General features: G+C 42.0%; 1 protein-coding gene across 1 annotated transcript; it reads right to left on the minus strand.

Annotated features, from left to right (window-relative positions):
• Window positions 1-528: 528 nt before the first annotated feature.
• LOC104517273 (alpha-1-antiproteinase 2-like) lies at window positions 529-10,208 on the minus strand. Its single transcript, XM_010161873.1, has 6 exons — window positions 10,179-10,208; window positions 9,255-9,354; window positions 4,619-5,282; window positions 3,362-3,632; window positions 1,445-1,592; window positions 529-766 (listed from the first exon to the last, which is right to left on the minus strand). The coding sequence occupies exons 3-6, from the start codon at window positions 5,265-5,267 to the stop codon at window positions 572-574; spliced, it is 1,263 nt and encodes a 420-aa protein (XP_010160175.1). The 5' UTR covers window positions 5,268-5,282; window positions 9,255-9,354; window positions 10,179-10,208; the 3' UTR covers window positions 529-571.
• Window positions 10,209-11,409: the final 1,201 nt, after the last annotated feature.

The raw sequence follows: 11,409 nt of genomic DNA on the forward strand, positions 1-11,409 counted from the left end.
TTCCCAGTGCTGTCTCCATTAGAAGCTTCAGTTTCCCTTGACCTTGCATTGCTGATCTAACTCTTCTCATGTCTTGTTTGCTTACTTATGGTAAATTACAACCACTTCTGCTTTGTTTGCAAGAGTGTTAATCATTTTATCTGCTATTCTGGCAGACAACCCCATATTAAGCAAGAGTCTTCTGTTGTAATACGGAGGTCTCTGAATGTAGGCAAATCTTAGGTCTTTCCTTGGCTTTCAGTCAAGTAAAAAAGGAATTCTTTGCCAGCTGAATTGAAAACAATTTCCTTGCTTCCTCTTAAGCAAGTGTCATGGTCAATACCAATAGTTTTTGATAATGGCATAGAATGAAAGCTCTTGCTAAGAAAATTCTTTGCTAGCTGAATTGAAAACATTTTCCTTGCTTCCTCTTAAGTGTCATGGTCAATACCAATAGTTTTTGATAATGGCATAGAATGAAAGCTCTTGCTAAGAAAGAACCATATACTAAGCTGGTACAAATGGAAATAAATCACCTCATGTAGTTTCACATCTTCTTTAATCAGTAATAGCAAGCAGAATTCACATCACTTCAGCTAGCGATAGTTGGGTTAACTATTTTCCCTATGAAGAGTGTACTGTTTGTATCTCTATCAAAAATCAGCATGAGGAAGGGATGGTTGAATTCAACGGTTGGAGGAAGAGACATTGTCACTATTTCAGCAGCAGTTGCTGCTGCTGCCTCAGTACCTCTCTCATCAACATCCAGAGCAGCCTTATGAAAAACCTAGGAAGAAAGAAAACAGACAGTCATTCTGGGCAGACAACAGCCACCTGAGAGGTGGATCATACCCCTTTTAAGGCAGCCCTGCCTTGGAAGATCTACTGAGAAGTGAGTAGACACAGCGGGGATGTGAGATGTGTCGTTGTAGTCATGGCTTCCTTAAATAAGGACTAGGATGGAGCTACAGAAATCACCTTAAAAAAAAAAAAAAACAAACAAAAAAACCCCAACAAAAAACCACCAAAAAACCCCACAGACTATTTTTACTCTGTCCCAAAGATTGGGTGAAGGATGGAGGCTCCACTTGTAAGAGTTTGTCTGCACTTCCAGAACTGTGTCTCCAGGGTGAGAAGACAAGCTATGGTGTGCCTAAGAGCATTAGCAGATCCTCTCAAGGAACTTGGGGTTGATGTTACTCTCATGTTCCAGATACCACCAAGAAATCTTGGCTAATACCCTTCTTGGAAAAAACAGACAAAATATTACTTTGCTGCACATCTTGAATATCACCAAGGGCCAAACTCCTCTTGTAAGTGTGCAGGCTAAGGCCAGGGTTAGCCCAGCTGCAGGCAAGCTGGGAAGATGGGAACTGTATTTAGCTGGTGTTTCTGGATACTACCACAGAGGATTTTTCCTGCATGTTTGTGAAAGGAAGGAGAGGGCTAACAGCCATGGACTTACTTTAGAAACCTTCAGCTCTGGAGTGCCAGTGATGCCAGAGAGGTCTGCCCGGTCTGTGAACACATCCACAATTCCCATCCTTCTAAGGGTGTTTGTTATTTCATAGCTCCCAGAAATAGAAAATTTGGGGAAGTAGAGGCTCACCAGGCTGTTCGGTAGAAGAGAAACACAGAAGATGGTGAGAAGGATTTTTTCACCGAGGTAAATGCTGGTGAGAAAGCTATGCAATTCCCATGAGTGTCAAACCCCAGGGGGTTGGGCCCTGAATGTACAATCAGCACTAATTCAATTGCTGGTACTGCTCATGGTGATACAGGCACTATCATTCATAATAATAATAGCAGCAGCTATCTGGTGTTTTGCTTCATCAAATCTGAGAGCACTCTCCAAAGGAGAGCAGTAAGGAGGCCCTCTTTAGAGTCAGGAAAGATGAGGTGCAGAGGTGGCAGCCCATGTCACTTAAGCCATAGGACATCTGAAATGGGGCAGACGGAGCCTGCCTGGGGAGAAGTGTGGTAAACCCCAGCACTTCAAAGCAAAGCAGTGGTTTTGGTGTAACTGTGGCATCTGGCATGGCTCCAGGGAAGGTCTGTGCCCTGCTGCCTGCACCTTTGGACACCTCTAATCATCTTCCTGTGGGCTGGCCATGATGGAGTTTACCTTTTACTGTGAGTTATCTGTAGGCAGCTCCTGCCTAGTATGCTTTCTGTTGGATTTCTCTTTATTCACTGCCTAGGGATCCTCAGAGCCTCCAAGCCACCTACTCCATTGATTACCCTTTAGGTAGCTCAAGTCTTTTGCTCTTGCCCAGAGACAGCTTGGGTTGAATAGCAAAACTGACCTAAACGCCACTGGCTGTAGCCTTTGTAAGATACTGCCCAGTGCACTAGAAGATGATGGGATCAAGTGTATTGGCACTGACATCAACGTTATAGTAGAAGTGAAATGGCCATTCAGTTCTCACAGCCTCTCCCATGAAGAACTTATTCATGTGTTGATCTTCAAGAAACATGCACCAGGAATTCATTTAGACAAAGATTTTCCTGATTTTGCAGCTGAAAATTATACATTTTTATTTTTCATATGAGTACCACATTATTAGCTCATATCCCATTTTCTACGCATTATGTTTTTATTAACTCTGCTGGCATTTCTATAATGATGCACCAAGAATCACGGGTGTGAACTGCACAGCCTTATTAGTTGTGAATCAGAGCAGATCTTGGTAAATTAAGCACATATTAACTTGATATTACTCATCTACTGGTGCTAAGATCTCTTCCCTCCCAGACAAACAAGGTTGTAAAATGTATTAGCTGATGCTAGTGTCAGTGGTAGGAGCTAACAGAATCTCCTCAGATTTTTATAGTTTCAAAAATAAAATGCCAGAAAAACCAGACACCCACAGTTAATCACCAGCCTGTTCTAACAACCACAATGGTTCTTGTATCGAAGATATTTGTGTAGGACACATTATGTATGTATGCATTACTACAAACTGTTTAAGTTACGGTTTATTTAAGGTTTAGACATATGTCTGAGTCACAGTGTGTTAGTGACATATGAGCAGTAAAACACATTAGCTGAAACCTCAGGATAGGAGATTTGCCTTAGAATTGGCACCCTCCCACTCAGTCAATGGGTTATTTTAGAAACGTCAATCTAGACTTGCTATTCGGGACTCCTGAGAGCCCATCAGGACGGTCTCTGCTTTGGTGGGGAGAGCAGCACATCACTCAGGCATCAAGAAGAGAATGGTTAAATACCAACCAGATGCAAGATTTTTACAGCTAGGGCACACAAGCCAAAATAACTGACTCAGTTCCCAGAATCAGCAAGTCCATACCATTTGCATTCCCAAAAAAGGAAAAAAAAGACTATAACTCTAGGTGTCGCTGCAGCTGACTGGCAGATTACCTCTGGAAGAGACGGTCTGACCATTCCTGGACAGTTTCCTTGACCAGAGTTTGCTCTAACTGCTTCATTTTCCCTTTTGCTGGCAGAACCAGGAATGCAGTAGCACTCCCATTATAATGAAGCTGTATCACGGTGCACGACAGCTTCTCATCAAAATAGAAGTCAAATCTCCCCGTCTGGTGCATCATGGGGACTTTCACAGTAGTTTCAGCATCCACAAAGAACTCCCTTTCTTCAGTATACTCTGAGTTAAAAGGCTTTTCCCAGTTGCCTGACAGAGAGAAAGAGAATGCAATTAAACATCCCACATGCCATCCCATCATAAATTGAATTTTATGTAACTAGTGATAATCACCTATTCCTCCATTTGTTAAATGCAGAATTTTCAAACACAACATTTAAAATGTGTGTGCATCATAGTAAGGCAAGAATCTTTTACCTGGTGAAAAGAATCTATTAGGTTCCAATTTTACTTTATTTTTCAGATGCCAGTAATGAACCAATTAGGCATTTTCTTTGTATCTACTGCTACTTTTCTGTTCAGGTGATCTAAGTGACCTTTCTGTAAGTTGTCAGTTAACGGCTTAACTGACGTAATCTGTGTACTCATATACTGAATGCATTTCATTTCTATGGACTTTAATCATAAGCCTCAATTTGCAGATAAAATTAATACAGGATCCAATATCTGAGTGCCCTTGTGTCAGGCTTAAAAGCACATCATCTAACCCACGTCAGAAATGCACCATCTTTCTACCTTGTTCTTTAAAATGTTTTTCCCTGTTTATCACTAGCTTCTGCCATGTTAGTGTACGTACATAAGTGACTCTAATAGGAAAAAAAAAGAGTATGTAGTAAATGAAGCCATTGAATTAAGCATACTTTTAAAGAGAGGCATTGAAAGGGTTAGGTCATGCATGCATCTCAGTGCCTTCACTGAAAATCAGAAGAACATGGAGCAATCAGGGTTATGACTAAACCCACGAAAGTGAGCTCAGGCTGCATGGGAGGCTGCAGCTTAGAGCAGAGCTCCCATGGCTGCCCCAAAGACAGCCAAGCCTGCGTGGCCCCTGGCTGCCTTCCCATGCTGAGCCAGGTCCTGCCACCTTTCCACCGCCTCCAGTATGCCATCAGGGGCTCTGCTGGTTCAGCAAAGGGCGTTGGAAATTTCCCCAAGAGCAATTTCCAAATGAGGCAGCTGACATTAGATCTGTTGGTAAGAATGAAGAATGTGAATGTGAACCCTAGAGGACTTACCTTTAAAGAAAACAAAGCTAGCCAGAAGCATTACAGTCTGTGGATCCATGTCCTTGACCAAATTTGTAATTTTCCCATGTGTTTTCCTCTCTATATAATCATTGATCTGCTTCTCAGCCTCCGTGGGACTGTTAAAGTCAGTGGTAAAAGCCTCTAGCTGATACAGAGCTTTGGCATCATCTAAAAACTTTTTTAGAGGTTTCAGCTTCTCTGTTAGAAAGATGGCATTCCCCATGTTGAGCTGGACCCCACTCTCAGGATGGCTCAGCATGTGGATGAGGTTGTGGAAGCCTTCATGTACCTCCTTCTCCTGAATCTCTGTAAGGTTGAAGGCAAGTCCTTCCAGGATCTGGATCTGAGTGGTTGATCTAGCCCCTAGGGCCAGCATTGCAAATGCAGTGGAGATGCTTACGGGAGAGAAGAAAATGTTCTTGTTAGGTGCCTCCAGCGTAACCTCTTTAAAGAGCTGAAATGCAAAGTCAGCATTGTTTGGCACCAGTTTGAGGCAAGCGATCGCTTCACCTCCGTGATGCACGTGGGATTTAGGTTCATTTGGATCATGTCCGTTGTGGTGGTTGGGTGAGAGCTGACCATGGGCAACAGCATGAAGCCCAGCCAGTAGCAAACTTATGTAGAATGTGGTCTTCATCTTCTTGTATTAAACCTGTGGAAAAAAGGAGAAACTATTACACTGAGGAAAGTAAATTAAGTAAGTACAAAGAGTTGTTCTGTCATTCCCAGTGAGTAAGAAATCTGATCTCTCTCTTTTGCCCTCAGTTTCCACGTTCTCCAAATCTCGCAGATTTTTTTGTTTTTCGTTTTCCCGGGCATCCTGGAAAGCCTCCGCCAACTCCTTCTACCACCCCAATCCTAAACTCCTGCAAAGGCAAAATTCAGGATGCATTAGCCGAATGCAAAGCACCCTCATCAGGCCAGACAACAGAGCATATCCCATCAGAAAGCACACCACGGCTTATCACTGAAGGTCTGTGACACCACTGAGTTTTTGACACTAATGGTGTAAGAGAATTCCTGGAAAGCGCATCACAGAAGTAGTCTGGATATTTTGTCAGTAAAGGAAGAGAGAGGAAATTCATGCAAGTAGGCAGCAACCAGTAGTTACATACACATACAAACAGAATTTGAGCAAATGGGCATAAAGGAGATCTTTAAATAAATGTTTGGTCAGATTGATAAGGCACCCTATTTCAAGAGAAGGCAAATATCAGCAGCTGTTTTTCAGCAGCAAACTGGATATAAATCCCTATGTCTCTAAGGAATAGGTGCTCTTTCTTTCTGAATAAGAATGATGTAACACTTTCACTAAGAACCTGAAGAAAAGTGTTGTCTTTTATAGACAAACCATTGGAGTGGGTTTGTTTTCAGAACAGCAGCAGGAGTCAATGTCATGAACAAAAAACAAGGCCTTATTTGTATCAGGTGATCTACTGGCCAAAGGGCAATACATTTGTCAACCTGTTACGCTTGGCTGTGGTAGCTACATTCCTTTGCAGAGCTGACACTGAACTGCCCGAGCTCTTAACAATGGACCTTGGAAATGTGGATATGCATGTCCCAGTGGGACTCACTTCTGAGGAGGAATTTAGGGCAAAGAAACAGTATGAGGGTTGCAAAGGATTTGGGGACATAATAAGCCAGATTTGCTGAAACTTGTGCAAGGAGAGACATATTAAACCAGCTGCACCTTTCTGCTCTGGCATGATTCAGCTTGAGAGACCATCATCAGAAAGGGCTATGCTCTCGGTCCTGCTTTCTCCATAACATCAGAGGGAGCAATTTGTATAAGTAGTTGAATCCAGTTACAGTTAGACCTGCATAAGAACAACAAAACATTTTCGAGCTATAATCAAATATTCAAACATTTATGTTTGATAAAAGTATTTCTAAAAAGCAGGCCTATTTGCGATGACACCTACTGTGCTACTGACAAATGGAAGAACCTTAAGGGTTCTTGGTAAGTACATTTTCAATTACTGTGCACAGTAGTTTTAAATTATAGTTTGGCCTCCTCCAATTTTGACACTGAAATAATACTTCTCAATATGCCTAACTACTTGTAACTCAACATAAGAGCTCCAGTTCTGAATATTTAAACTGCTATCAGTGAACCAACGTATTAGTCAGCCTTTGAAAAGAAATCAACTCCCGAACAACAGCATTAGAGCTGAGCCTAATCTATTTCCACATATCCAGCAGGCCAATTCACAAGCTGCCTCTGGATAGATTATTCACTGTGAACTATTTACTCAGCTGCAGTCATAATTTATTAAGAATAACATGAATACCAAAGAATGAAACATTTTATTTTAAACATAAGTCACTGCCTCCTGTTCCCTGCCTCATCACATCTAATATATATTACAAAACACAGCAGATAGATGGTCTATTCTATATACACATTGAACTGCCATTTTCTATTTATTTGGAATGAAAAGTAGACATAGAATTTAACTGACCTGACCTCAAAATGATGGCTAATGGTAATAGCATGGTTTTGCTGTAAGGGTTCTGTAAAATATTGGTTACGGTTTTCCAAATGTTTTTTTCCTATCCTGATATTTTTGCTCTATGTAGTTATGACATGTTTGCATTTTGTGGTTAATTTATGTACTTTCATGGAATTAATTTCATTTTATTACAGCTCTGAATTCACAGATAATTAAATAGAATCATCCATCTGTTACTCAGTACTGGCCAATCACAAACAGTCAAGACTCATGAGTCAGCCCTCACAAAAATCTTGATAATGGTTGATTTTAAAATCACAAGATTATAAAAGACTCAGCATCTGCAATTTGTAGAGGTCTTTTTTTGTTATTTAAACCTTGAATATACAAGTGGCCCACTCTATTATGCCTTTCTTTGAAACATAAAGGTACTTTCATATTAGAATTTCCATCCTGTAAGCCTTCAGAATTAGATTAGGGATTGTTACTTCATACTTGATATTTACTATTCTACTTGATATTATTGTGGTTTACAGGTTAGCAAATGATCAGTGAGAAACTGACAACATAGACCCTTTCAGTAGGAAGCAGAAGATTCAATTCTCATGTGGTCTTAATCGAGCAGTTTTCCTACCAAGCATACTTGGTAACAATTTCTTAAAAAGCAAAGACGTGAGAACCTATGCTAAAAAGTCTTTAGGGAATTCCATATCTGAAGGGGCTAATTTTGCAGGAAGCTTCCTATTTTAAGCCTTTTACTCATAATCTCCAGAAAAGCAGTTTGTCCATAAACCTGGCAGTAGAAGTGAAAAGCTCTTCAAGTCTAAATCCAAATATACACTGACTTGTTCAGTAGTCTGGAAGGAAACCTGTTTACCCCTCTGCCTCTTTTCTTCTCTTTCTCTATGTTATGAAATGACAGTATATTTGTGGTATTCAAGAAAAGGTTGCTTTCATGAAGAGCTTTCAACCAAACCAGACAATGGCACAGGAGCATGCCAACACCTGAAGGACAGTGTTCCTTTGATCAGTTGATCTGTAATAGATTTGGTTATAAGACTTGTCAAATATATTACCCTTCCCTATCACTCAATCTTCCCTACCATGCAACCCAGAATGGCAGTACTTACTTTGGACAGTATATCCTAGAAAGAAAATGGAAAAAACTGGGATTATCTGAAGTTACCCTAGAATAATTTGACCAGAAGACCTAAAAGTGAGCTAGCCTAAATTTTCTGACTGACAGAACTTGCTGCTTTGTGGATATAGCTGATTTGTCCACTGTAGGACTCATTTTTATCTCCATGATTTGGAGAGACAATTCTCTGCTTTTAGAGTCCCATGTAATAGCCCAGGAGATTAATATTCATCCCATGCTACTCCCATACAGGATCCTCACCAATAATCTCCTTTCAAACAACATGGAAATTTGCACTGCTCAAAAACATATGCAGGCATGAAATAGAAAAGTTGTTTGCTCACCAGATGGTGCTGCTTCCCTCCTGATTGCTTCTAAATGAGGAAATCTGAGAAACCCGTTTCCTGAAAGCTGCATTGTGAGGACACCAGGCACATCAAGACACAGCCCCACCACCACCTGTGGTCTCTGCTGAACTAATCTCAGCTACTCAGGGCCACATCCAAAAAAAAAAAATCACCCGAACACACACAAAAAAAAAGTCACAAAAGAAATACTTGACTAGTCCAATCTCCATGTGAGAAAGTTATATCAGAATCCTACTATCCAGGACTGCTACACACAGGAGAGCCACAAACTACTGGCTTTCCTGGCTGGCCAGAAAGCTCTCTGTATGTGCCTCGTCATGGTCAGGGGCTTTTCCAGGCTAATCAGCTAGACATTCACTTCTCTTGTGATTCAGAGTTTTGACGCCTCTGTGCCTGAGCCCCCTGAGAAGACTGTAAGCACAAGCCAAGGGCATTGGATTCTGCAGAGAATCCAACCACTGTGACTACTGCATTAAAAGTAACTCCTTTTGCAGCAGGAACATGGAAGCCAAGTTCACGCTATCCTCTAGAAAGGTATGTGACTGTTCACAGAGCTGTTCCCAGTGTCATTTATCTTCTGTAAGACAGCTTGACATTGCAGAGCTCACCCGGGAAGCGCATCCTCTGAGAGTGGCATCACTCTCTTCTAAGCCTCCTTTTACCTGGAAACAGGTGAACGTGGGCTCTCACTCTTCTACCAGGCCACCTTCACTATTTGCTGTCGAACCTGAGTTACTGCACATACTCGGGGATGAAGCATCACTGAGGTCAGAGGATCAAAAAGAAGATGAAAGAGGATCAAAAAGAAGATGAAAAAGGACCACTGCAGTGCCCTAGGGCAGTCAGGTGGGATAGAGATTTTCTTCTCTCTGCAAAGCAGCAGCAGTCCCAAGAAAAGATCAGACCAGGTTCCCAATTTCTACTTTCCAGTGTACACCTCAGCACTGCCCCGTTTCTGGCTCCATGAACATCTTTGTCTCATTGTGCTCTTAGCTCCCCTGAGCATAGGGAAAATACCGTTTTCTCTCCTTCCCTCTCAATAATCCTGTAATCTGATGATTAGTGCAATAAGGAGATATCTCACATAAAAGGGAAGCAGACCCTATATACTCCATTCCCTAAGCAAAGGTATTTCTTGTAGACCTTGAACATAAAAATCAGCAGAATTATTTAAAAAGGATGACCAATACATCAAAAGAAAAGCTCTAAGCACCCATCCTCAGGCTTTTAATGGAGCAGAGCCTATTTCCTCTAGCAGGAGGTGCACTGGGGAAAGACCCGCTTTTACGTGCTTAGGATTTCCTGATTCCAGTGATCACCTTGCTTCCCTGCAAGGCAACTAGACACCCTACTGTGGCTTTTAGATTCTTACTCCTCCTGCCAACCACCTGACAATGTGTAGGCAACTCCACACCTAAATTCCCATGCTGCTGTCCTTTATATCCAGCTGACCCAATAAAAGCCTCTTTATCACTGGAACAATTTCAATGTAAGGTACAACCCTAGGAAAGACTTGAAATCAATTGCACTCAAGAAGAGGATACACTTTTGAAGTCTCTATAGGAAGCAATAAAACCACTACTTACAGCAGCTTCCAAGGATCCTGCTGTCTTCACTAGGACTGCCCGGCAGCCCTCTCTTATTTATACTGTTAAATAGCGTTATGAAAGCAAAGCGTTCTCTGGAAAACATTAACCAGGGCAGACAAGTGTGGGGGAGGCACCTGATTTTTTGCTGTATATGCATGGCCAGACCCTGCCTTTGCTTACAAAAGTCATTAGAGTCCTCCTGCCTTTCTGCAGATCCTCCTGCAAGGGAATCCAATCCCTCACTCTAGCAAATACTTCACATGCACCATTAACTTCTGTAAACCTTGAATTCATGCACTAATTTTACTAGAATTAGTAAAATTAAACACGTACATAATACTAGACAGGAGCCTAAGGAAAAGACAGCTGGAGGCATGCTGCAGCCAGGCCTCATCTAGTTTGCACAGAGATATTTTACTTCCTTTACACCAGAATTTCAATAGCTTTTATTTGGGATATTTATTTTAAATGATCCACTATTTCTTAATAATCTACATTGCCATTAATAAGGGCCAATTTCTAGTGACATCACTAGTAAAGCTAACATTAAAGCAGAAGTAGTGATGTTTGTAGTGGCCGAGGGTAGCTGTAGGGATGGCAGCATGGTAGCAGAGATGGGCACTCAGGAGCCCATCGTACCCCAGCACACCCGAACCAGACTGCTGTCACCCGGTACCTCAGGTAGCAATGGATGGAAGGACAACCTCTTGCCCTGTGCTCTGCGAGCGTGGGCTGGCTCAAGATGCAGGCACTGCCAAAATGCAGACAGGGAAGTGTCAGGTTGGTACCCCAGAGCATGCATTCCCACAGAGGTGGAGTCATGTGGTTGGGCCACCTGTGTTTTACATGGTGCCCCCTTAAAGCTAAACTCCTGCAGCACCCACAAAGGGTTAACCACAGGGGCTGTGCTGATGGGTATAATGAGGGAAAAGCTCACAGGTCATTGCCCAGCTGAACACCTTCCACTCAAGAGGAGCATCCCCTTGGGAGGTAAGGGATTGCAGGAGAAACATAGCATAATTTAGGTTGGAAATGACCTTTAAGATCATTGAGTCCAACCATTAACCTTAACACTGCCCAATCCACCCTAAGCACTGCATCTATATATGTCCTAAATACTTCCAGGGATGGTGACTCAAACACTTCCCTCGTCAGCCTGTTCCAATGCCTGACAACCCCTGCGGTGAAGAAATTTCTCCTAATATCCAATCCAAACCTCCTCTGGAGC

Source organism: Eurypyga helias, unplaced genomic scaffold (genome assembly GCF_000690775.1).
Source record: "Eurypyga helias isolate BGI_N326 unplaced genomic scaffold, ASM69077v1 scaffold6112, whole genome shotgun sequence".
In the NCBI taxonomy this organism is placed as follows: Eukaryota; Metazoa; Chordata; class Aves; order Eurypygiformes; family Eurypygidae; genus Eurypyga; species Eurypyga helias.